Here is a 27,001-nt window from a genome sequence, read left to right on the forward strand (position 1 = left end):
TATTTTGAGTTCAAAGTGATATATATAATCTATGTAGGAAAGAAAATGAATATTGTTAATTGATAGAACGTCGTCGATATATCTAAATGTCGAATTGAAGGCCACAGCAAGAGACTTCTTTTTTTTTAATATAACCTGCTTCATATAAATACAATAATAGGTCTGCTAATATAACGGGGCGCAATATGTAGCCATGGGCGCAGTAAGAAGCCATGGGAATTCCAACAGATTGTTTGGAAGACTTGATCTCTTAAAATTACATAGATATTGTCAATCAGAAACTCAAACATCTTTATAATATCAACTTCGGAGTACTTGCAATTGTGTGTGCAATCAGAATGTTTTTAACAAAATAATTTCGCAAATGACCAATAACAAGGTATGTGAGTTCCATTTTATTGAAAAAGTAGCTGTCTGTGATGTCAAAAAGCCTGGACTTTATCTAGCGGAATGTTTTTAAAAGTGTTGAAAAGTCGTAAGTTTACATTTAGTGGAACCCGCTATGTATATTTTTATGTAGTTTACGTATTTAAAGCTGACATATGATTTTGAAGAATTTCCTCCTTAGAAAGGGGGCTATGAATTCAATTTAGATTACCACTTGCAGAATTAAATCCAAGTTCCTCTAAAACATGTAATGAAAATAATCAGCCTTACAAACAAAGACAATGTTGTTACCTGCTTTGTTAACTGGGTCCAGTACATATTGATCATGTAATCTAACTGGTTTTTTTTTTTTTTTTTTACTTTTGAATTATTGAAAACAGAAGGATAAATGGTTTTCATATTGCCCCTCAAATGCGAGATTTCAACATACATTTGATACTTTTATTCCAATCTGACAAAGTGTCAAGGTCTTCTTTTTCATGTTTGACCCATCTACTGACTCATAGACAATTAAATAAAAATTCTTCATTAGTAAAAAGCAATTCTATTATCTGCTAACATAAAATTATTAATAGCATTAATTATGCATATTATCCATTTGCGTCTTGTTTGTCTGATCAGTAGGGTGAGAATTTTTTTATGACTTTCAACAGCCAATGTCAGAAGATCGTGAGATCTCAATGAATACATATAAGTACGAGTAATATAAAACACAGAGAAAGATTTTTATTTATTCATAATGATTTTTAACCTGTGGGTCTGATCATCATTCTTGCAGACTTCATTGAACGATTTTCATTGCCGAACTTGTACCACAGAACACAGGCCCACGTACTGACAGCGGACTTGTGGTATGGTCCGTTCAAGTCAGAGTTATCACAAGATCCAAACCACCACGCTGCATTCCTAATAACAGCACACGATTTACTATACGAATCATTGTCCTGGTCTTTTGTTGAAAAATTTAATCCATTGTGAGGCTGTAAACTGTTTCCTTAAAATAAAAGCAATTTTAACCACAATTAACTATAGTCGTGTTGTACATATGTTTGCTTAAACCATCGTTCTCGACAGCCTTACTAGTGAATTTTTGTTAGTATTTTTCTTGAATCAAAATTGATATTGACTGTGTGAGTTAAGAGTGAAAGAAACACTGCCATACTAAAATCGTCTTTAATTACCTGCAGTACCGCTGTATCCATCAACTTTCAACTTGTATTTTTGGGACTAATGTTGTATATTTGGCATATGCTTTTTTGCCCGAAAATTCTGAAGGTCTACCCTCAGTTCTTGTTTTGTTCTTGTGGTAAGTAAATAAATTGCTTCATTTCCTAAAATAAAATTAACTTCGTTATTGATTACATGTAATTATGTGTTCCTCTTAATTCAAATTTTAAACTTGGAATTCAAATCAATGACTGTTGCCGTTTTGGAAGGATTTTTTGTGAAGAAAAGATACATGGTAATAAAAAAAATTTTGGATGAGAGACATACATGTATAACTTTAGAAACCGAGAGAAAATTCTATTTGGTGTACAATTGTGAAGATAATTTATACTTTCATACTTAACGGGACAGAGATTTGAATTAATATCTTACCTAACCAGTATTCTCCTTTAGCTTTGCCAAATCCTTCTTTATAGGACTTCCATGATCTATAAAAATCCACAGATCCGTCAATTCTTCTTTGAATGACCTGTTTAAAGAAAAATATAAACATATACAGCATATACATTTGCATCGATACTTTTTTCCTTATGTTCAATACATTTATGCAAATGTGATGGGAGAATGATAATCCTCTTGGAAACATAAAATGTGTATGGGGAAAAAAAGTATGTAATAATAAGAATGGAAATGTACAACAGAATATTCTAGAATAATCCTACCGTCCAACCCCCTCCGTCTGTAGTCATGTCACAGTAGGCCAATTTGTGTGTCTTCATATCCGGGTAAATAGTATAGACGCCATCTTTCCCTTTTGTATGAGGGATAGATTTTAGAATTGCTGCACAATCCCTGGATCTCTGTAGATCTGTAAAAGAATACAAATGTATATTGTTGATTTTATACTAAACGCTGTTAAGATTTGTACTTTGCAGATGGACTCGGATCGCATTTTGGGGATCATGGATAATATTAGTTCTCGTAGTCTGCAACAGTCATTAAACACATTGCATAATCTTATTTCCCGCATAGATAAACCACGGGTATTTGACTTTTTAAGTATTTCTCTTTATTGATAAAAAAAATTCCCATTCTATAATAATTTAAAACTACATGTATAGTATGCAGGCCCGTAGCAACGGTCTTAAAAGTGAAAAGGGGGTAACCTTCCAAAAAATCTGACAAGCAAATAAAAAGAAAAGAAAACTGTCTAAACTCGAAAATCCTATTTGGTGTGGGGGACCTTTCTCTAACCTTTTGGTACACATGTTTTCCAAATGCTGGAATTCGCCAGTGTTCGATCTCACAGCAACAAAAAGTGAAGAGCCAACCAGCATCTAAATCAAAATTTACTGCAGCAAAAAATTATACTCAGTAAAAGGTACCCCCTCCCCCCCCCCTCACGTTTTACGGGCCTGGTATGGAATTTTTTCATTAATAAAGATAAATATGTAAAACATCAAGTACCTGTGAGTTAAACATTTAAGAAAATATTTTAAAAAGAGAAGTTCGTCTCATCACCTTCACCATTATACTCTTACAGAGGAATAAAGAATTTTTATATCATCACTAGTAATATGCTTTTTTATCCCTTAGCATATAACACAGCGTATGGTATATAGTTTGGCTATCTTGCATTTTTATTTAAAATATTGTCTTTGTGTACTGACCCTGATACTTGTTGAAATGTTTCCCAGTAAGTCTGTAGTCAGAAGAGAAATCTCCACAGAGACTGGAGTGTCCACTTTTACTGATGTGTTCAGGTGTTTCCAGTTCCAGGGAGTTAACTTCAGTAGGGCCTCAACATTTCCTAGATTAGAATAACATCAATACAATGAAACAATATACAACCTCTGAAAAAAATGAAGTGCAATTTACATAATTATGCTTTCAAAATACCTTTACATGTATTTTCAATTTGCTGTATACTCGTACTTCAAAATATTCAAACTCAATTAAATGTTACCTTTTATATGGGAATGAGGCTCAACAGACAAAATTGCTTTACAACAAAAGACGAAGCAGATGAAAGGATAAAAACCTCTGAGCGGAACCATGTTTCTGATATGTGTGAATACAAACATACACTTATCTCAATAATGTCTATTGTACATATATATTTTGTTATCATTAAATTGTAAAACTATATCATGTTTTCGTGATAATTTAAATCGATATATTGAAAATGTCATCTCTGAAAATGAATTATAGATGGACAATGTTACGTTTGCAAATATATCAACATAACAATTATAAATGTCTACTTTTTGCGAAACAATGAGAAAACATAGTTAGAAAAGCTAAGTTGTAAAATGTTCTATAATGCTTTCATTGCTCAAAAATGAATTAAACCATACTCTGAAAATATATGGACTAATTTTTTGAATGTTAACTTGTTAACTTTGAGGAACACAGAGCGAAAATCTATGCATAAAAAATAATAAAAGTTAAGGATAAACAACTTGCCGAATTTAATCATAAACTTCTACATCATTTACTAAAAAATAATAAATTTGTGAGTGTCTGGAACAAAAACGTATCAAAATTATGCAAAAAAGTGTAATACATCAGAAGATATAAAACATTTAATCTTTGATTGTAAAAATGTAAAAAAAAAAAAAAATAATAATAATAATAATAATAATAATAATAATAATAAATAAAAAAATTAAAAAAAAAAATTAAAAAAAAAAATTAAAGAAAATATGGGATACCGCGCGAATTATTAGATATACAAATATTCAGTGGAAACATGTTTAAACTTTTTTTAGGGGGAAAATTGAAATATACAGATTCTTAACCTTTTGATTTCATATGTGGCTTTTCTTATATATAAAGTTAAAAAATGAAATTAAGGTTTGATAATAAATCAGAAACAGATACAGAGGTTAAAATATATGTTAAAAACAATTTATTATATTACCATGAAATCTATAGAAAAATAGAAAATAGATTCAATATGTCTTTGTGACTGATTCCTATATTATACCATTGTTACATTGTTGGCATTATTTTAACTACAGGAGGGGCCTTCTCCTCCTGAATTACTGCCATAGGGGGTTGAGTATGGACTTTCTTTTGATGTTAGATGAAACCCCTTTATGGCAATTTAAATCAAAAATAAATCATATTTCTAGGTATGTCTGGCAAAAAGATTTATGTAGGTATTATCATCATTATTACATCTGAATTTAAGCAATGTAAAAACTACTGTCAAGAATGTAGAATGTAAATAAAGGAGTAATAAAAAAAGAGAAACTCCGACGGTAACTAAAAAAATAAATAACAAGAAAGTTACAATTTTTGTATAAAAATTCTTAACCTACACCCCCCCCCCCCTTCTCCGAAATTAGGATTTTCGAGTTGGAACAATAATTGACTTTTTGTCAAAAGTAAAAAAGAAACGATCCTTGAACACCTCCCCCCCTTTCTGAAATTTCTGGATCCGCTGATGGATGGCAGGCACTTCATCCATACTGATAAAAGGAACAAATTTTAGAATATATTTTTATGCACGAGGATTGTAGACTTTTATATTGTTTTATCCAATTGAGTATAGTCATAGCTTGGAATTATTAGTACCTCTGATGATTTTTCCCTATATAAAATTACATTATTAAATGTGAATAATTTCCTAGAAATCGTTGTGAGTGGACTAATCACAAGGTCGTCGCCAGATTTCTTGAAAGGGGCGAACGATAGTCTGGGAGGCGTACCCTCTCCTCTCAGCCAGACATTTTGAATAGCCATTTTGTGGTGTTCTGGTGCGTTCTTCAAGTCATTTTTTCACTATTAAAGAAACAAAATCTATCAGCATTACTTTAAACAGATAAATAATGAATTTATTTTGTCTCTATAAAATGATTTGTTTGAGTCTTCTTTTTATTAGGGGTGCACAGCAAAATGTGCCACGTACGTATCACATATGTTAAACGTATGTGATACGTATGTGACTTCACGTACGTATCACATGAAAAAAGCACCACGTATGTTAAACGTACGTTTTCACACGTATGAATATCATGCGTGACACGTACGTTACACATACGTATTGACTACCATACGTTACACACATGTTGCACACGTACGTTATTCATACGGTTCACGTATGAATAACGTACGTGCAACGTGTGTGTAACGTATGTTTTGAGAAACATGCGTTTAACATGGTTTGTATATACTGCTCATATGATAAATGTATAAGTACCATACATCTGTCAAACCATGGTTAAAACATTTGTTTTGATCATTCTTTTTCACATATTGTAAACATATGTGAAACAAAAATAATGTGCAATCAAAATATTCATTTCATGCATTTGACATAATTTTCTTCAAGGGCTTATTTTCTTTTCATCTGTTGAATGATCCACATTTTGAAGGTACATATCTGGATATCCTTCACCTCAAATTATTTCCTGATCCTAATTGCTCTTTAGGCAATCACAACAAAAGACATATTCAAATTTAGGCCCAATTTAATGTTGAGATTTTAACATCAATTCATTCTTCTACAATTCCCTTTCATCTGTAAAGAAAAAGAAAATATTAAATGAATTGGCATATGGAAAAACACAGTTTTTTTTCTGAACATTATTATTTTCCACATATAACTCTTGGTTGATTCCCTTCAGAACTAAACAAGAACTGTCCAAAATGGACAAATACCGCCCACTGAGTTTTTCAGAGAAGATGCCAAGTCACTAATACTAGTATTTGAGGATCTAAGAGGTATTCACAATTTGTTTAAACATTAAGAGTTTTCGAGTATTTCTCTGTTGGAAAGTATGGATGCATTATTTATCCATTTTTTCTACAGTGACTATATAGGTCAGGATCATGACACATGTACCCTCAGGTCATAAACAATCTTTGTGTGAAGTGGATACTCCCAACATCCAAAATTATTCTCCATAGGAAAGATACAGACCGAACACGAATTATGAATTTTTTCTGTCAGTGACCTTGAACTTGCCCAAATGACCTTGGGTCAAGGTGATGACACACCCTCAGGCCATAAGCAATATTTGTGCAAAATGGGAGCTTGCCAAGTTTATCCGTAAGAAATATATGGACTGGACACAAATTATGAACTTTTTCTTCCAGTGACCTTGAACTTGCCCAAATGACCTTGGCCATGGGTCAGGGTCATGACACACCCTCAGGTCATGAATAATCTTTGTGTGAAGTAGTAGATTCTAATGTTCCTCCGTAAGAAATATATGGACCAGACATGTTTGCACAGACAGACAAACAGACATGAACAAGGTGATTCCTACATATTCCCCCAAACTTTGTTTGCAGGGGGATACTAATAGTGTCGAATAACTACAGTTTTTTTTAGTATTAATAACATTGATCTTTTAAACTAGACTTTTCACTATCCTCAAGTATCTACCTTATAATTCTCTACATGACAAATTTAAAATAGAAGCATTGTGAGTGAACTCAGAAAACAAAACTTGTTCATCATAGTCATGGACTTAGTTTGTTTGCTTTAAACTCCTGGCCAGGAGTATTATTTGGATTTTCAATGAATCATTGCATTTTCACTATATGATCAATAAAGCCCTGAATCACTTACCCTGGGCCATAAATTCCATAATTTTAGTAGAAGACTCAATGCTCATTACAACCATGCTAACAGTTTGCTTGATGTCCAGATTTAAAGATTAATGCATTAATTTTGATGGTTTTATACAGCTCCATCCCCTAGGCCCCAGAGGAAGCAGGGACCATGAAATTTGCTATTTTTGTTCCCATTCACCCACATATGCTGCATTTATTTATGCCAAAATTGGTCAATATGAGTTCAACGGTTTTAGAGAAACTGAAAATGTTCAAATTTTACAAGACAATGCAAAGTGAATGATGATGGACAAAAACAGATAGCAATAAGTCATGAATGACTCAGGTTACTTTTAAATTAGTTTTAAAAAACATTTTTTTGTGATTATGTCAGCTCAGGTGAGCTAATACAAAATATTGCTTATCACTGATATAAATGACAACAGTTAAATTTTAGACATAACCATGTGTCTGACAATTCTATATAATAATAAAACTTACCCTCAGCATAAATCTTTCAAAGTTTGGCATGGACCTATTTGTTTTTGTGTCTGTTCGAAGTATATACATGTACTTCTTGTTCTTGAGGTAAAAAAAAAAATATATGTTAAAAAAAAACTGCATTTCAGACTTGTAAAGCAAAACAAACAAGATGAAAAATTACTTATTTTACTGATAACATTTAACATTTTCTTCTCTTGATTGAAATGTATAATGCACATCATTACCATGATTATATGATATGTAATTGCAAGTCTAAAATCAATGGGATCAGAAAATCTGCCGTGATTTCTTTTTTAAGAGTATTACCATAATGCTAGTAAAACTATCAGAATCTGTTTTGAAGTCCAGTCATGGCATTTAGGTGTTTACATAGGAGATACATATGAGCTTCAGCTACCACTCTGGAGTGTACATTTAAAATCACATAAAAAATCACAATCTCAAAATATATTATTAATATTCATAAGGATGAAAAAGGCAAAGACATCTGAAAAATAAGTGTTACACCCTAATATTGCCCTAAAAGATATTAATTTTCTCTACATGCTCTATGAAGAAATACATGGGGTACCATGTAAGTACCATTAATTAATATAGAAAATATACAGCCTTCTCAAACACAGCTAGCTTTTCACACACATGTAAAACAATTTTTATTAACATACATGTAACGTAGCTGATAATACTCATACTTGTCATTAACATTCATGTAATGTGTGGTTTATATTACATGTAAACCATGCATATATTAACGTATGTGTAACGTGTGGTTGATATTAAATGTAAACCATGTGTGTGAAATATGTGTAATGTATGGTTTATAATACACATATAAACAATGCGTTTATTAACGTATGTGTAACGTATGGTTGACAGTACATATTTAAACCACGTGTTCATTAACGTACGTGTAATGTGTGGTTGACAATACACATGTACACCATGAGTTTATAAACGTACGTGTAACGTGTGGTAGCAAATACCATATGTTACACGTATGTGAAACGTACGTAACACATACGTGTATTCCAACCGCATGTTTCACGTACGTTATGTGAAACATGTTGTCACACGCATGTTATCCATACGTTGTACCACGTACGTGAAACGTGCGGTTGGAATTTACATATGTGTTACGTATGTTTCACATACGTGTAACATATGGTATGTGCTACCATACATTACACGTACGTGGCACAATTAGCTGTGTGCGATCGCATCCAACAGACCCCTTTTCCCATGACCTTGTAATCCATGTGTTACCATTTGTTAGTTAATTGCAAGAGAGCTAAAAAAATAAAGCTTTTTCAAAAAGCTTTGCCGTCTTTAGCAACGACCTTAATCTGTAAACTGACATACACTTATCAGACCGTATTCTTTTCAGTATTGTAGTTCTTGGCTTAATTTGTACATCTTCAACAGCTTATCAACTTCTTACAGACATTAGCCCTACCATATAAGCGATGATTGATTGGTTGATTGTATGTTGTTTTACGTCCCATTGGAGAATTTTTCACTCATATAGAGACGTCACCATATACCGGTAAAGGGCTTCAAATTTTGACCTTTACTCGGCACGCAGGGCCATTGAGCAGTGAGAGTTCTTTATCATGCCAACGCCTACCGTGACGGTAGCGGGTCCTTCGGATGAGACCTTAAAACCGATACTTTCTTACTCACCCTTTCTCTCTTTAATTATTTCATTTTTGGGGAGTATAACATTGTTGAACCTACAGGTTGTTTTGGTAAAGAACATACGAGTATGTAGAAATGCAGACTCTGTACATGTCATGGGTCAACATCTCAAGTTTGCCAAAGATCTAAAATTCACTTTCCCAGCCAATAAAAACTCAGATATGTGAAAGATAATATAGGCATGTAGCCAATTCGCTGATTCCCAGCTAATAAGAGAAAGTGAGAACTGAAAAATGATACCAGACATGTAAGCAATATCAGATACTGTTATCTTAGTGTACTGATATACCTTATTTATTCGTTAAATGCTGATGAATATAAATGTATTTTCCCACCGAAGTATTTGCTTTTCATGGGTATCAAATTCTGCCTTTTCACTTGTTCAACTATTTCATGGTCACACACATTTTTAAAGTTAATTTTTACGTTTTCCATTTTTTGATAAATCATGTCATCTTGCTATATCAGTCTTTTGCACAGATAATATGCCAAGTGTTATTTGTTCAAACACATACCTTGCAATTTTCAGTCGATCAAGGGGCCCATGGACCACAACCCTAACCTGAATCACCCTTCCTTTCCTGACACATAGATGTGTACAATACATAAAGATAAATGAAGCCTGTAAATGGTCATTTCAAAGTCAAAATTCATAATTTCAACACAGAATATTGAAGTTTTTTGCCAACTTAACAAATTGTATCCTTCTTACTATTTGTTCTGTTGTTTCAAGTCTTTGAACAACCCAGTCCCTTATATAAGGCTATCCTTTGAGGAGACTAGAATCTACACTATTGTGGAATGTTTACATATTAATTAGACTAAATATTAATTATGGTCTTCTCTCTTGATAAGTTAACTTTAAAGGATCCAATCTTTGACACCAACCTTGCCCAGTGGCCATTTTAACAAATATGTACAACATAGATGCCTTATTTTTTTCTATTTGACTTAGTATATGCCCTGTTTTTCTTTAAAAAAACAAAAAACTGAGAACAATTTTTGGCCCCGCTTTCACTGAAAGTGGGGGATCTTAATTTGAGTCTGTCCATCTGTCTGTTTGTCTGTCATTCTGTAACACTTTTGTTTTTGGATGATATCTTAAAAATACTGTTTGTAATGGGCTTTGACAGTGATATTTTATATCACAACTTAATTGGCCTAAAGAATACCCCTATTACTTGTGAGGTCAAAAAGTCAAGCTCAAAAATTCATACATTCTGACTGTGTGCAATACTTAATTTCATTTCCATACGATATCTTAAAAAGCCTTTGAGCTTTTGCTATGAAATTTTATAACACAACTACATGTACTTTTGTCCTGAAGATTTTGAGGTCAAAAATCAAGTTCATAAACTTTTACATTGCAAATACAGTTTCCAGATGAAATTTTTAGTTTTCTTTGAGCTTTTCTCAATGAAATTTAAAAGCACAACTCCCTATGGCCTAAAAAAGAGTACTATTCATTTTGAGGTCAAAAGATCAAAGATCAAGGTCAGAAATTCATACATTCTGTCTTTCTCCCTATGGCCTAAAGAAGACTCCTTTTGATTCTAGGTTATTAGGTCAATGTCAGAAATTCATATCTTGGACACACAAAAATTATATAATAACCCCCAATGAATTTAAGACTTTTTTTTATTTTTAAGTCAAAAGGTCAAGGTCAAAAATTCATATCTTGCATAAAATGGATTCGTGATGATAACTCTAGTTCTTTTTGGGGTTTTATAATGACATTTCATACCTTTTTAAGTCAATATAACTTTAAAAAGACTCCTATTGATATTGAGGTCGAAAGGTCAAAGACCAAGGTCAGAAATTCATATACTGCATACATTTAAGATGATAAATTGAGTTCTCTTTAAGCTTTTGCAATGAAACTTAAGGTCATGAATTTCTTTTACTACAAAAAAAGACCCTTATTGACTTTAATACCAAAAGCTGAAATGTAAAGGTTGACACTTTTAAAAGATTTTCCCGAAGTTTTTCCATGCAAAACTTTTATCCCTAATTCAGCCCTGGACCCACAGTATGAAGAAGCATGTAGTCTCAACTCAACAAGGAACCAGCTATCACATAAATTTTGTCTTTCCTGGCCCAGTGATTCTTGAGAAAGATTTTTAATTAAATACTTGACCAAAACCTATTTTTTGTATCACTTTATTATCTCCCCTTGAAATAGGGTGTGCACAAATCTGAATCCCCTTCAACCAATACCAGTAATTGACCTAATGATACAAGACATCAAAAATAAGACATACGAATGCCAGGCACAATTAGAAAAGCTGAATTGAGCCTTTGACTTAGCTGAGCTTAAAGCAAAAACAAAAATGATAAATATAGATAAATTTCAAAACACAATTTTATTCTTGTAACATATTTAATTTGATTAACATTTTAACAGATCTGATAATCTGATAATTGCAATAGTAAGTCAGAATGATGAGAATGATAATTCTTAAAACTCAGATGAACTTTGGATTGTTGATTAAAAAATTTTCAGCAAATTACTGCATTTTTCTAGCTTCTACAAACAAAAAAATTCAAGCTGTAAAAGTTTTTCATGAACAGTAAACAAATACTAGTGTAGACATCTGACTCAGCATATGGTTCAAATCAAATACTTGTTTGTTTATCATTCACATGTACTTGAAAAATGTGAAGCAAGATTAATGTACAGTAATGGATATGTCACATATACACCAAAAAATTACAAGTATCTTGTTTTGTTTGTTATACTTTGTCACCAATCAGGATTTCACTTCCTGGATTTGGACACCTTCATGTCAGGTGAGTGAAGGTATTCCAGGTTAATGACTGAAACAGAATAACGACAAGCAGATTTCCAGCCTTCCTATTGGATTCTTATGAATTCATTGCTTCTTCCTCATTGTTGATGGAAACCACTCCTCCTTGACCTACATTGATTTTGGAGGGGTCAAATGGTTGTCCCTTAAAAGGGGATCCCTCTGCATTCCATGCATCTTTCAGGAGATTCTGGACTTTCTAGAGAAGGAAAAAAAAAATTAAAATTGAATTCTGTATGATTACTTTTCACATGTTTTTATTTGTTTCTATTTCAATGCCTCTCTACGATTTTGAAAACTATGCTTAACATTCGAAGAACGACTTTTAAGGAATATCTTCATCTTTAAACTCATCAAAATATTATGAAATTTGAAATACTAAATATTACTAGTCACACAAAAGCAGAACCACTTTTTTTTTCCTTGTATCAAAAAATCTTGAATATTTTTTCTTGTAATTATAATTGTATTATAAATGAAACAAAAAAATGTTCAAAAATAAATTAAACCCTTTCAAAACAAAAGCTTTTAATCCAAAGTAAATTTTTTTCCATCAATTTGCATCACAATCAAAAGATTCCTCTATCCTCTTCCTAGTGAATACAGTCAAAATTAGAGGAACCCGATTTAAAATTATTGATAATTTGTTGATGACTTTTGTGACTTATTGAAGAATAATGGCTGTGGCATCTCTTTGATCTTTGCGATAACCATAGTGTAATTAAATCAATATCCAACTTCAATTATATAGGACAGTACCAATTCGCCCTTAGATGGCAAAAATATACAACCCTCATGTTAAAATTAATTAAACTATGGTGTTGAAACATTATTACATTCCTATTTATCCTGCACATCAATCTGTATACTTGCCATCCTAGGGGAGCTAACTCTTATAGAGTTTTATTACTTCAATAAAATCAGTACATGTATTTAACAAGAAATTTTTTTTTTTTAAATTGATTGACAATCAAATATTTACTATATAACTGTCACCTGACCATTCTGATTAGGTAGCACATACATTGATTAATCATAATTTTTTTGTCATTTATGTGATTAAACATCAAAAGATAAAAAGTACATTGTTGATGATAATTTTATCATTCTGTGCATTTGCATGTCACAATGGATAATGAAGTCATTGCACTAATCAAAGTCATTAATCTTGCTTATCCTATGATATTTTTTTTAATCTGTTCACAAACGAAGCAGTACAATATTCTAAATAAACAGATTACATTAAAACTAAACCACTGTTTCCTTTCATGTTTGCACAGTGTTCAACCAATCTTCCCTGCTTAGGTATTAAACACAATGCAAATATCCACTGAGAAATTTGTTTTTTTTAAATTTCTTAAATGTAGTGCATTAAAAATATCCTCCTCTTTGAAATCAATTCTTTTAATTGTAATAACTGGGCTAAGGAAAAAAGACAAATTTTGTTTAAATTACATATTTAATTCTAAAAATTAAAGGAAACAAATCAGGAAGAATTAGTCAAAAAAGAAATTCTGAGTAGTCAGTATATCAATTATTGATACGAACTTTAAATGAAAAATCAACAACACAACATCAAATGCAGACTATATTTGTCATAAAACAGTTTTTCAGCTTGCATCATTTTTACCTTTAGTAAATTACATGTAGATAAAGAGCTTATGTAAATAATTATGTAAATTGTTATCTGATTTCTCTGAAAGATTTTGATAAAATATTTTGGAAGACCTTCTTGGGAATAAATTTATTTTGAAAAAAAGATATACTTATTAGCAGACAAATCCACCACTTTCACAGTGATGAATTAAACGAGGTACTAGGAAAAAAATCAAATCTATCATAATTTATAAGTTTATATGCATTATTTTGAATTTAATTAATGAAATGACCTGTTCTTCTGAAGTGGGTTTCCCCATCCTTTTCTGTTGTTCATTGTACATCATCTCTGCTATTTTAGCTTGGGCTTCATCATCCAGATCTGTCATTGGTCGACTAGCATCTATCTTACGGACACTGATCTTCTCTTCTGTTGTAAGTGCTGACTCCCACCATCTCTCTTCTTTCTTTTCCAAGTTGATCTACACATGATCAAAATTAATATGTCTACAATATACTCTTAATCTTTATATTCTATCAAAAATATATTTATTTCATATATCAAGATTTTTTTCCTCATACTTATTTTCCTTGGTCCATGTACGTGTATATACATAATATAGTATGTATGTCATGTTTGTAATTGTTACCCGATATACCTTCACATTTAAGCAAAATGACTGCTTAGCATGTTTATGCATCTAATAATAATATAATAATAACTTCCTTGTGCTTCATTTCCTTGAGTAGTTGTCAATTGTAAAACAAAGTGAAATTTTGAAATTGTGCAACATTTTATCACATATGAGATACATATATATATATATATATATATATATATATATATATATATATATATATATATATATATATATATATGTAGTATTATGTAACAATTCATTCAACCAGGAAGTGAAATACATAAGCATTTAAAGAATTTTTCACCACTAACAAAGGATATATGTTTTCCTGTTGTCAGAAGAAAATATATATCTAATATACAAACAAATATTTGTGGACTTGCGTAACACATCTGCATCTTCGATAACTTCAAATGGTATATCTTATTTTGGGATATTACAGTACTGAAATCTTAAGATTTAAATAAAAACAGAGAGAGATTCCTTAACCTGTCACCAAGTTTTTGCCAAAAATTTTATTCTCTGAAAACCAGTGCATGAGGAAAATTCCAATTTTCTGTGCATGCAACAAACTATATAAATTCATAAGTGATATAGGTGAAATAATAAAAAATTATTTCAGTACAACTAGAAAAAAATTCTTTAACTTACAGTACAAGGAGAAGGGTAATATACATTGAAGTAACTTTAGCATGCATTATCAGATCAGAAACTTACATGAACATGCTCTTTTGGTACCAGAGTCCACATGGATTCCTCCTTGTTAATTTCCCAGGGGAGGTCATCATTCAGAACCTCGGTCCATGAACCACTGTCTGTCTTATGTGAAACTTTAATGTGTTTCTTTTCTATTTCCACTTTAACATCTTTTCCTTTCACAATATAATTTGGTATCTAAAATGAATGTACAGTGTATGATGCATTATGGAAGCTTGTGGAGCCAAGCTATTTAGAAAAACATATAGGTGCAAAGCAATTTTTCCTTTTAGATAGTAGTTAAAAAAAAAGTTAATGAAAATTCTAGGCCTAGTTAATTGAGATTGGAAAAATGGAGACATAGTCATCTGATTCAATATGACTGACTTATGAATGTTTTATTAAAATGTTGAACAGAAAATTTAAAGCAATCAAGGAGGGATAACTCCTTTTGCAAAAAAATTCCAGATAAACATTTGCTCACATTGACACGTAGATCGATATCTGTAATTGACTGAGACCATGAATAGTTGTCTCTGACAGCCCCATTGTAGCTTTCTGGATTAGCCTGGAACACTTTCTGCTTGCTAAAACACAAAATTTAATATATTGAATTATGAATAATTTCAGATAGAGGAGTAATGGTTGAATTCTAGATATAGGTGACTGTCAATGGCTAAAATTTTGGAAACTCAAAATTCTCTGTTTCTCAAAGTAATGTATCCTATCTGATGCACATGTTTTTCTGTCATTAATCAGAGAAATTTACTCCTGATATGTCAAACCTTGATCTCTCAACACTCTTGATTTCTATTGATCTGAAACTATTTCCAAAGTCCCATTGTGCACAGTCCTACATGTACATATTTCACCCTCAGTAATGGAAATTAGTGTTAATTGTTTGGACAAGTAATGATTAACAGACAATCCACCTATAAGCTTTGCATATCAATTATCATTTCTGATATGTAATTCGCTGTCTAAGAGTTGAATTGTGTTGATGATTGTTGGTCTGTTAACTGAATGTGTATTTACTATTTGTGTTTGCTTTATTTTGTAGAATCACATGACAATAATTAATTGAGTGGTTCTCTAATGGTTTTGGATAATTTCAAATATTTGTAAGCTTAATCAACTCAAATTTATAATGTACATCACTATTTAAATTTAAAAAATACATTTATTCACATATACATTTACACGAGTAAAACAGGCTAAGAGCAAAGAGCCAGGGAGGAGCAATTTTGATTTGTTCTTTATAAATCTTTATGTACAAGTTTGCACTTATGGGTATTCCGTGATCTAGACCTATGTAGATGTGCACAAAACAAATTTCATCATTAGCAAAGTGATAATGCAAAGATTTCTGGGGGAATTTCCTGCTACGCATACAAGTTTACTAAACCTTTCTATTAATAGTCAAAATGCCAATTTCTAAACTCTGTCTTTATCTCTTAAACTTGCATTTTATGCATCCTCTTTTTCAAGAGTGACCTATACTGATCTCTTAACAGATTTAGGACAAATCCTTACGCTGCAAGCTCTGGGTCAACTTCCTCTTCCTGTCTTTGAGATGGTGTAGATGTCTCTGAACACGATTCCTTTTCCCGGGTTGGCATGGTTGGGGCATTAGCCGGTTTTTGCTGCTTTGAATCCTTTCCTGTTGTTTCTTTCATTTCGGCAGGTGCTGTGTTTACAACCCCTTTATTTTGCACTACATGAGATTCTGTATTAGGAGGTGGGGAAGTACCATTTTCTGAAGTGATTTCTACAATTTTTGCAACTGGAGGGACTGCATTTTCTATTTCAAAGGGAAAAAAGTAAGAAAATTTCAAAGAATATATACAGTATTTACAATAATTCTTCTGCTGTTTGATAAGTCTGAGAATTTGGTAGAAGAGAGCCTGGAATTTTATGTTTTCTCCTACAACTCAAATTTCCCCCCTTGAGTATATAAAATGCGTATAAGCCTTAATCTGTCCATTATGTCAGACATTAGACAGTCCAAGGCACGTAAGCACCAAGGAAGGTCTAAACTTTGATTGTGCTCCCATCCCTGCCCCTCAGTGGCAATTTAGACCAATAAATGTAAGAATTAAATAATGTTTTGTAGTAAAATGATCTGAGATTTTAAAAGAAAAATTCCTGTACATTACTTCGTAAATTTTGTAAAATTTACATAGTAATATTTGCAAAACTAATTTTATGACAAGAAAGTATATCAGCATCATGAATATCAAGTTTTCAACCATAAAATCAACCCAATTAATCAAAAGGACAGCCAATTCAATGCTTATTAACAATCACACAAAAAATGAAAAAAAAAAATATGTTTTACCTTGCTGTGACTTCTTTTGCAGGATCTTTTCTCTTTCCTCATCATCCTTTCTTGCAAGATCATCATATTTCTTGTATGCCTAAAACAATATTCATGCTATGTAGGATATTTATCAAAATACATACTAGCTGAGACTTAAAGAGAGTCACTCCAAGTCTGAGGAAATAACAGTACCCAAGATTTCATGTAAATCTATACAACATACACTGCACTTGAACAGATGAATATTACTGGTACATGTAATACCAAAAAAGCATTTTTCTGCAGTTTGTATATACCAAGCTTGTTAGAAAAGTTTGCAGACACAGTGCTTGATGAGAAATTTTTTTGCATTCTTTTAAGAATGACGTATGTTTCATTAAACAATGTTAAACAAATGTTAAATTACTTTCATTTATAATGATAAGTATACAAAAATCAGGCTCATTTACTAAAATTTTGAAAAATATACAATTACTTTCACTTTGCGGTCATTATAGGATTCATGGAGCAACCACTTTAAGTTTCTTGATGTTAGGTGATGTGACAACCCAATTCCAAAGCTGTCAATTAATCTTTTTTATAGTTTTAAATATCTTCACTTCTACAGACTTAACCACTTAAAAATGTATTCCTATTACAAGACGTTACTTTTTAAATATCTTTTGTGGAGTATTGGATACCAGTATGATCATAAAATCACCATCTACGCAGATAGCCATTCAGGTTTGGAAACAATAATGCAAACACATACTCCATAGAAGCAATGTCCAGGTTAAGCTGGATATCGCAGCACAGGAGTCTGAACTTTTTATTGTGAAACAAAAAATACCAGAAAAAATATTCCACCCTCTAATAAAACATGTTTTTTTAGTAAATTTAAGGGTAAAATATTTTTCCAGTATTTTTTTTTTCAAAATAAAAACTTCAGACTCCTGTGATCGCAGGAATTGATCATTAAAAATGTATCTTTCTATCATTAAAGAGCTGCTACCATTCGAACACTTTGGAACTAGCTATAGATATATGTTAAGCCAATTTACAGCAGCACCGAAAGAAATTTTAGTCAGTTTCGGCATTTCTTTCCCACCTGAACATCTATTTTTTTAATAGCTCAGTGTTTAAAGACATTAAATTGGGTTGCCATTCTTGACTGATTTCACACATTGATCATCTATGATTAGCGAAAAAACATTCATAATTTCTCCAATTAATTCCAAAATTTCACAAAATGACGAATGTAGCCCCATGCAGGTGAAATAATGTAAATTTTCATTCACCACAACAGTACTAATTATAATTTCACAAAAATGTCTAATGAAAACGTGCCAAAACATGACATGATCCATGAAGCATACATGTACAAGGGGTGATCAAAAAAATCGCGAACTATCTCTGTATTTACAATACCACAATTCAGATCAGAATGAAATTTTTCACACATGTAGTCGTACAAATGCTCTATAAATAGCGGATGCTACATGATGTTTTGCTCCATGTTTGTGACGTCTTAATAAATACAGTCAAACCTCGTTATCTCAAACTCACTGGGACCGAGAAAAAACTTCGAGATATCAGGGGTAAAATACTTAGAGAATAAGTGGTCAGGACCTCTAAATCACTCGACATATCCATGGTATTTGAGGTATCATTATTCGAGATACCGAAGTTCAACTGTAGCTGTATATTTTTTAAGGATCATCAGGAAACATCAAATCTTTGTATATTTATTTGAAAATATGTACACATTTTATCTACAAAGTTTTATTGGTTTCATGAGAATAGTCCGCTCAAGCTCAGGATAGAATTTGTCTGCAAACATATCTAACAACCCTTATCCACAATGTAGAATTCAGTCAGTATTCTAATTAGTAATTACACAAATGCAGTCTTTGAATCAAAGTGTACATCATACATAGTACCTCTCAGGCATGGATCCATGAATTTCTTCCAGGGGAATTCCACCCAAGTCCAAAAAAAAAAAATATCCAACCCCAGAAATTTGTTGACAAACCAAAAAAAAAAAAAAAAATCAAATAATAAAACACCTGAACTCTTTCCCAAACATGAAAAAAACATATTTCCTTCACTTCTTAACCTTCGTTTGTATGACTGTTCCTACTAACTTAGGAACAGTTTGTTTTTTGTTTTTTTTTTTTTGGGGGGGGGGGGGGGAGGGGGGAGACCATTTGTCAGTTACTTTACTAAGTACATTTAATAACTTTGCAAATTCCATGGGGTCAGGACCCCCCCCCCCCTCTCTCTCTCTCTCTCTAGATCCATGCATGCCTCTGAATCAAAGATGAAGCCTAGTGTTGAACCCCATTAAATGTCAAAATCTTGGAACTCTGGTTCTAAAAACTAAAACAGAAAATAATTCATTAAAAGAACTTGAATTTTTTACATCTAGTTCACTGATTTACTGTAAATTCACTTATTTTTGTGGAGTCAAATGTTCATGCTTGGAGGAAAACAATTTCAATTTCGAGGGATTTGATTTCCTGGTGAAATTCTAACATTATGTGGGGGAGAGGAATTCCTACCTTGAAAAAATTAAAATTAAGTGATTTCACAGTATTTTTTTAATAAGGTCTCCTTTTTAATATTTTCTAGGAATTGGAAATAAGAAACTCACAGTAAGTAAAATTTTTGCAGCTACTCCTGGAGGAAATCCAAGTTTGTCATCCTTTGACTTCATAAGTCTGTAAAAGTCAGTTCTGTCAAAAACAAAATATACAAATAATTTTATGTCACATAACAATTTATGTATCATAGATCAAATAAAAAAAAATGTAAAAATAAAATGGCATGTATTCAATCATATGTGATGACCATGAAATGTTTACTGGGTTTGGTTAAAACAATTTTACTAAAGGTTGTTCCTACATCACCTAAAAATATGCTAGCGCTACAAAATAGCAAGGCAGCCTAAGGCTTAAGAAAAAAATCTGTTTGATTACTATTACATGCTAATAAACAAGACGTGTTTGTGAAACACTGATGTATGGCAGCTTATGGCGAAGGTTAAAGTTTCTCAAATGCAAGTCAAAATCCAGGCCAAAAGATAAAAAATGTTGGTACCCAAAGAAAGGTCTTGTCTCGAGGAATATACCTGTGAAATTTGAAAGACCTAGCTGCAACTATTCAAAAGTTATGGCGAAGGTTAAAGTTTTTTAAAAGTAAGTAAAACGTCAAATTCAAGGTCAAAGTGGTTGGTATCCAAAGGAAGGTCTTGTCACAAGGATAACATATATGAAGTATGAAAGCCCTAGCACCAACCATTCAAAAGTTATGACCAAGGTTGAAGTTTTTCAAAAGTAGGTCAAACTTCTATGTCAAGGCCAAAGGGTCAAAGTGGTTGGTATCCAAAGGAAGGTCTTGTCACAAAGAATTACATATGTGAAGTATGAAAGCCCTAGCATCAACCATTCAAAAGTTATGACCAAGGTTAAAGTTTTTCAAAAGTAGGTCAAACTCCTATGTCAAGGTCAAAAGGTCAAAGTGGTTGGTATACAAAAAAGGTCTTGTCACAAGGATTATATATGTGAAGTATGAAAGCCCTAGCTCCAACCATTCAAAAGTTATGGCCAAGGTTAAAGTTTTTAAAAGTAGGTCAAACTCCTAGGTCAAGGTCAAAGGGTCAAAAAGGTTGATATCCAGGGGAAGGTCTTATCACAAGGAATACACATGTGAAGTTTGAAACCCCAAGCATCAACTATTCAAAAGTTATTGCCAAGGTTAATGTTTTTCAAAAGTAGGTCAAACTCCAAGGTTGTTGATATCCAAAGGAAGACCTTGTCACAAAGAATACACATGTGAAGTTTGAAACCCCAAGCACCAACTGTTCAGAAGTTATGGCCAAGGTTAAAGTAAATTTTGCAAAAGTGGGTCAAACTCCAAGGTCAAGGTCAACAGGTCAAATATGATGGTACCCAAAGAAAGGTCTTGTCACAAGGAATACACATGTGAAATATGAAATTCATAGCTCCAACCAATCAAAAGTTATGGGCAAGGTTAAAGTTGATAACAGACAGACAGACAGACAAATGGACAAACAGACAATCAGACAGACAGGACAAAAACAATATACCTCTTCGATCTTTTGATCCGGGGGCATAAAAACATAGGTAATCAGAGATTACAGAGCTCACCTCAATGAATGTTGTCTTTCAGTAAGGCAAAGTCCCACACTAAACTAATAATCTAGTAATGTGTATCCCTAGAGGCAACATTTATGCAATTTTGGTCTGATAGGGCTTGCAGTTACTTGGGAATGGATTTATCCAAAAACTTTAACCTGGTCACTCATCCAGAAAGTGCAAATCAAATCCAGCATCTGAAGCAAGTTTGAGAGTGTTCGTCCCTTGATGCATCATCCATGAAAGTTTGGTTCAGATAGACCTTATAGTTACTTGAAAATGAGATCTGCTCCAAAAACTTTAACCTGGTCACTCATCCGGAAAATGTAGGTCAGATCCAGCATCCAAAGCAAGTCCAGTAGTGTGCATCCTTAGATGTATCATCCATGCCAAGTTTGGTTAATATAGGGCTTATAGTTACTTGGAAATGAGATCGGCTCCAAAAACTTTAACCTGGTCACTCATCCAGAAAATATAGGTCAGATCCAGCATCTCAAGCAAGTCCAGTAGTGTGCATCCTGAGATGTATCCTCCATGCAAGTTTGGTCAACATAGGACTTAAAGTTATTTGGAAATGAGATCTGCTCCAAAAACTTTAACCTGGTCACTCATCCGGAAAATATTGGTCAGATCCAGCATCCAAAGCAAGTTCAGTAATGTGCATCCTTAGGTGTATTATCAATGCAAGTTTGGTCAATATAGGGCTTATAGTAACTTGGAAATGAGATCTGCTCCAAAATCTTTATCTGGTCACTCATCCGGAAAATGTAGGTCAGATCCAGTATCTGAAGCAAGTCCAGTAGTGTGCATCCTTAGATGTATCATCCATACAAGATTGGTCAACATAGGACTTACAGTTACTAGAAATGAGATCTGCTCCCAGGTGTCGAAATTAACAGGAAATACTCGCTAAATGCATTTTAAAATCAGAAATTGCAGGTTAAATGTGACCTGTGGGTGCGAACTTTTGTGAGTATTAAAAAAAACTGTCTTTTTCTGATTTTTTTTGGTTTTTCCCATGGAGGTGCAATTAGCATCGCCCCATGCCCAGGGCTACCAATTTTGGGGTTTGACTAGCTCCTCGGGCTAGTAGAAATCAAAATTACCCATGTAATACACATGAAAAGCACTACAGGTATTTTCATTCATTCTTTCTTTGCTATTAAATTCCCAAACAATGAAAATTTTCCAGGCAGCATGCTCCTATAGTTCGTAAATCTCTATAATCTTATCCATTTTGTTGTACTACCTGACTTATTTACTTCCAAAAACGGACGGTTTTTCCTAATCCTAATTTCCTCCATTTCTTTGTTTATGGTAAATACATCTACATATCCCATTAACTTATTTACGGTCACTCAGTCAACTACAGGAAAAGTGTCTTGTGTTTTACAAGTTATATTTTTCCAGTGTATTTATTGATTCAAGATGAAAAAAAAAGATTTTCGCTTCAATTTAAATGAGCTAGTGCATGACCAGAAAAAGGAAGGTAATCTATGTAAATTCATTTTTTTTTTAATTTTCACTCGTAGTTATTGATTTAATATATATGATTCAATTTTTCTAGTAATTTAAGAAGAATGAACTCAAGACCCCATCAACGATTAACTATTTTACTTTCAATGTTATTTGTTACTTTTTTCCCCAAACATTTGAGCTAGTAACCTTTTACTTGAGACTAGTGATTTTATTGCTGCCTGTAGTCCATGGGCTAGTGCTTGAATTTTTTAATTGCACACCCCTGTATCCATTCAGATTTTGAAGCTTACGCTAATTTCGTCTTGTGCAAAATGTCTTGTATAAAACAACCTAAATGCTCTCAAGGTGTATATTAGTTTTCTATGAAATTGTTCAAATAATTTCTATGTTAATTACTTTGAGAAGAAAAAATGCTAGTGAAAGTTCAATATTGCTAGTAAAAAAAATTCCACTGGCTAAAATTTGCTAGTGGTCAAAAAAGTTAATTTCGATCCCTGCCCCCCCCCCCCTCCAAAAATTGACAAAGTAGGAAAATGGTTGAAATATAGATTCGTTTATCAATATTCTGAACTAAACCAACTAAAAATTTCGACGTACAATGATAAAGATTTGTTGATGAATGGTGACCTGGTGACTGCTGCTGATGGTTATTAGGTTAAAATGCAAATATTTGAATACTTTTACAGTACCTTCGATAAAGAAATCCTAAAATCACGTCAAGAAATTTAGCAATCTGTCCCTCATGCTGAAGGATCCCAAGCAACGCAGAATCGTATGCTTCCAGATTTTTCGCCATCATTTACTACTGCATGCCTAATGATCAGACGAAAGTGAAAGTTCTGAGTAAGTCGTACATTGTTCATACTCTAAAGTGTAAAAAAAAAAAAAGGGGGGGGCTCACAAATATAAAATTAATGAACATTGCTAATTATAGAATTATCATGTTGCTAATAATGACAAAAATTATAAAATCTCTATTAGATAAAATCTCTTCTAGATTAAGAGCAATACCTAAGCGAATCATTTCTAGAAAAAACTGTTTTGATTGTCGTTAGCCGGGAAAATGGCGACTCTCACTAAACTTTTGTACTCAGCAGTTTGCATTGCTGTTATATTATACGGCATTATAGATGTTCTTACAAATTACGAACAGAATAAATGTCATATGACATACATGTTCGAACAACCGGAATATTTGGTGCGTATTTTATTGAATGGTTTTTGTAATGTATTTTGCAACAGAGTAAATTCTAACGAGGGTAAAAAAGATATTGACAATGATATTCTAGTAATGTTAGTGTAGGAAATTATCTTTGTGTAGGATTATCTCCTTTGAAGTTTGAAAAAAGTCTACTGACTTGATTACTAAAAATTGATCAATGCAACATGATTCCAACATAATTAATCTGACGTTAGCTGTTAAAGGTGAAAAACTGGAATGATTGAAATGTGTGTTTAAGCCTGTGTGTGATGGGTTGAGAAACTAGGTTGTCTTTTAAAATTTTCATGAAGCATATAAAGAGCTTTCAAAGAGAATAAAAACAGGTGGTATTTCTTGAAAAAAGAACTACCTTGTAGAAGCAACTTTAGATAAAATATTGTTAATGAATTTTTCTCTAATGAATAATTTGGATGTTACAATCACAATTCAGCCGAGTAAAAGTACCAGGTACTGGCAGATTTTGAAAGACCTGCATAAGTCAGATTCTATTTCATTAAGAGTTAAACCAAAGACACAGATAACAGAACTAGATTTGCAGCTGTTCAAATTCTCATGATATCTCATATGGGCACTAATTTACTTTTTTTTAATCTTGCACTGTTTAAATCACATAAATATTTAATTTATCAAGGATAACGAAGTTAAACATTTTTATTTAAATGATCAGCAAGATATTCAAAATGTTGTATTTTTGTAACTTTTTTTTTTTAAATTTGAAAAAGTAACAGGTGTCATCCATGGTCAGCCATATCTCGAGATTTTTCCAACTTTTGATTATTGACCTCTTTCATTTACGTAATTTGATTTTGTTAATCAATGTATAGTTTTTAAACTTCACAAGTCACACACCTATGTATAATAAAATTAATGTTACTTGAACTTAATTTAGATTGAATATAGAAGTTAGAACCAATATTGAAACAGTAATTTTAAGAATAATGCCAGATCCAGCACATATTTTAGCAAATAAACCTATTAATGATGGAGTTGCAAATTTCTGTTTAACATGTGCTACAATGTAGTGGTGTACATAAATTGATGAGAAAGACTGGAGTAGATTAAAAAGATTACCACTAAAACAAAGCTGTTTTGACCACAAAACTTCCTTTTTTTATGATCAGATTAATATTGATAATGCAATTTTGCTGAGAACCTTTTGTTCTTCAGGAGATTCCCCTGAGCAAGGCTATTAAAGATAAGTTTCCACGATACAGCTTGTATGTATATGGTGAAGGGTAAGTACTCTGTGTTTTCTACTTTAAAGAAGTCACATTAAATATGATAGATATGAAATGCTACAGTGTTTTTCTTGTTTTTAATGCAATATATTAGGCAATTGACATATGTATAATCCAATTCTTGACTTTCAAGATCTGTAATGGATAATATAGATTTGAGTCATAGTAATAGTTTGTTCTGTTTCCTTTTTTAGAGTTTATGCCAGAAATCTGGAGTGAGTATTGTATGATATGAAATTCTTAGAGTATGTGAATGAATTATATATATTAATAGTTAAATGTAATAGAAGTTTGATGAGTGCAATGTTTTGAATTCCAGGAAGATGAATTTTCAAGGCATTCCAGTTTTATTTATACCTGGGAACTCTGGCAGCCACAAGCAAGGTTCAGATTAATTTTCAGAAATATACTAATATTTTCATTCATCAAGAAAGATTTTTTTTTCTCTCATCTAAATTAGATGAGAGAAAAATTCATTATCATATGGGACAATGTTTCTATTGAGCAAAAAAAGGAAAGAAAATAAATACATTGTATATTAATAAATAAAATCATATTTTCATTGTCATTATGACTTATGACACAGGCCCGTAGGAAGCAATTTCACTTTGAGGGGGCACAACCATACATTTTCAGTTGAGGAGGCACTATCAACTACGAAAATTCCTTGACAAGCAAAAAAAAGAAAAGGTCATCAGACATTATTATTGAGGGGGCACAAGCATGTAGTAGCTATGTTTCTATAGTATTCTATATATCGGCAAAATTATTGGGGGGGCACCCCCCCCCCCCCCCCCCCCCCGGTTCCTACGGCCATGTGACATGTAATATCATTTGACTGCAGAATATCTTGTTTTATTAAAGCTTTGTGTACTTATTGTAGCCCGCTCTCTGGCATCTGTATCCCTCAGGAGAGCCATGGATAAGAGAACATACTTCTTCTTCAACTATTTCACAGTGGATTTTAATGAGGTAGAAGATGGTTGCAATTCTCTGAGCTTAAATCCAGAAATCTCAATAAAAAATATGAAAGATTGTCATTTTTTTCATTGAAAATAAAACTGTTTCTCTTTAATTATTATAATTACCTACATTCACTGAAATAATCATTATAATTTTGTTGGAAATTTTAATTAATAGTATTCTTTGTTGAATGTTTTAGGATTTAACTGCACTGTTTGGTGGTGTGCTTCAAGACCAAACAGGTATTATATGTACCGTATATACTCATCGGTTCGCCTATAAGTTGATTGTATTTTTTTAGGTTATTTTAGAGGAATTTGCTACTGACCCGCTTATAAGTCGGTGCAACTTTTTGCCAGAATCAGTTGACAATTTTAAATAAATGCTCTAATGTTTTAACCTGGTTTGGATTAATATTTTTAGAAATGATGCTGATATTTAATATTAAATCATTAAGAAAAATACTAAATGTACACTTAAGATAAAAATAAAGTTATTAAAATATGTAAATACTTGTACTTTATGTATAATTTTAGTATACATAAATGATATAATATATCCAGATTTTTTTCAACGATAATT

The 27,001-nt window shown here is 32.2% G+C and overlaps 2 protein-coding genes and 1 pseudogene across 2 annotated transcripts in view; 1 reads left to right on the forward strand and 2 right to left on the reverse strand.

Annotated features, from left to right (window-relative positions):
- Positions 1 to 1,133: 1,133 nt before the first annotated feature.
- On the reverse strand, positions 1,134 to 3,611 carry LOC133190700 (ryncolin-1-like; annotated as a pseudogene).
- An 8,054-nt stretch (positions 3,612 to 11,665) lies between these two features.
- Positions 11,666 to 23,829, reverse strand: LOC133190384 (nudC domain-containing protein 3-like). The gene is made up of 8 exons (XM_061325988.1): positions 23,686 to 23,829; positions 20,014 to 20,095; positions 17,400 to 17,478; positions 16,595 to 16,862; positions 15,546 to 15,648; positions 15,083 to 15,259; positions 14,018 to 14,206; positions 11,666 to 12,327 (listed from the first exon to the last, which is right to left on the reverse strand). Exons 1-8 carry the CDS (start codon positions 23,793 to 23,795, stop codon positions 12,187 to 12,189), a joined length of 1,149 nt encoding a protein of 382 aa, XP_061181972.1. The 5' UTR covers positions 23,796 to 23,829; the 3' UTR covers positions 11,666 to 12,186.
- Positions 23,830 to 24,037: 208 nt separating this feature from the next.
- The window catches only part of LOC133190383 (GPI inositol-deacylase-like), a 34,027-nt gene continuing 31,063 nt past the window's right edge, over positions 24,038 to 27,001 (forward strand). Inside the window, exons 1-6 of the mRNA XM_061325986.1 lie at positions 24,038 to 24,194; positions 25,386 to 25,453; positions 25,651 to 25,671; positions 25,776 to 25,840; positions 26,340 to 26,428; positions 26,619 to 26,661. Coding sequence (XP_061181970.1) covers positions 24,060 to 24,194; positions 25,386 to 25,453; positions 25,651 to 25,671; positions 25,776 to 25,840; positions 26,340 to 26,428; positions 26,619 to 26,661 — 421 coding nt within the window. The 5' untranslated portion in view covers positions 24,038 to 24,059. The remainder of the gene's footprint in view (positions 24,195 to 25,385; positions 25,454 to 25,650; positions 25,672 to 25,775; positions 25,841 to 26,339; positions 26,429 to 26,618; positions 26,662 to 27,001) is intronic.

The sequence above is a fragment of the Saccostrea echinata genome, unplaced genomic scaffold (genome assembly GCF_033153115.1).
Source record: "Saccostrea echinata isolate AGI-Se365-2 ecotype Australia unplaced genomic scaffold, CSIRO_AGI_Sech_v1 ptg000022l, whole genome shotgun sequence".
Lineage (NCBI taxonomy): Eukaryota > Metazoa > Mollusca > Bivalvia > Ostreida > Ostreidae > Saccostrea > Saccostrea echinata.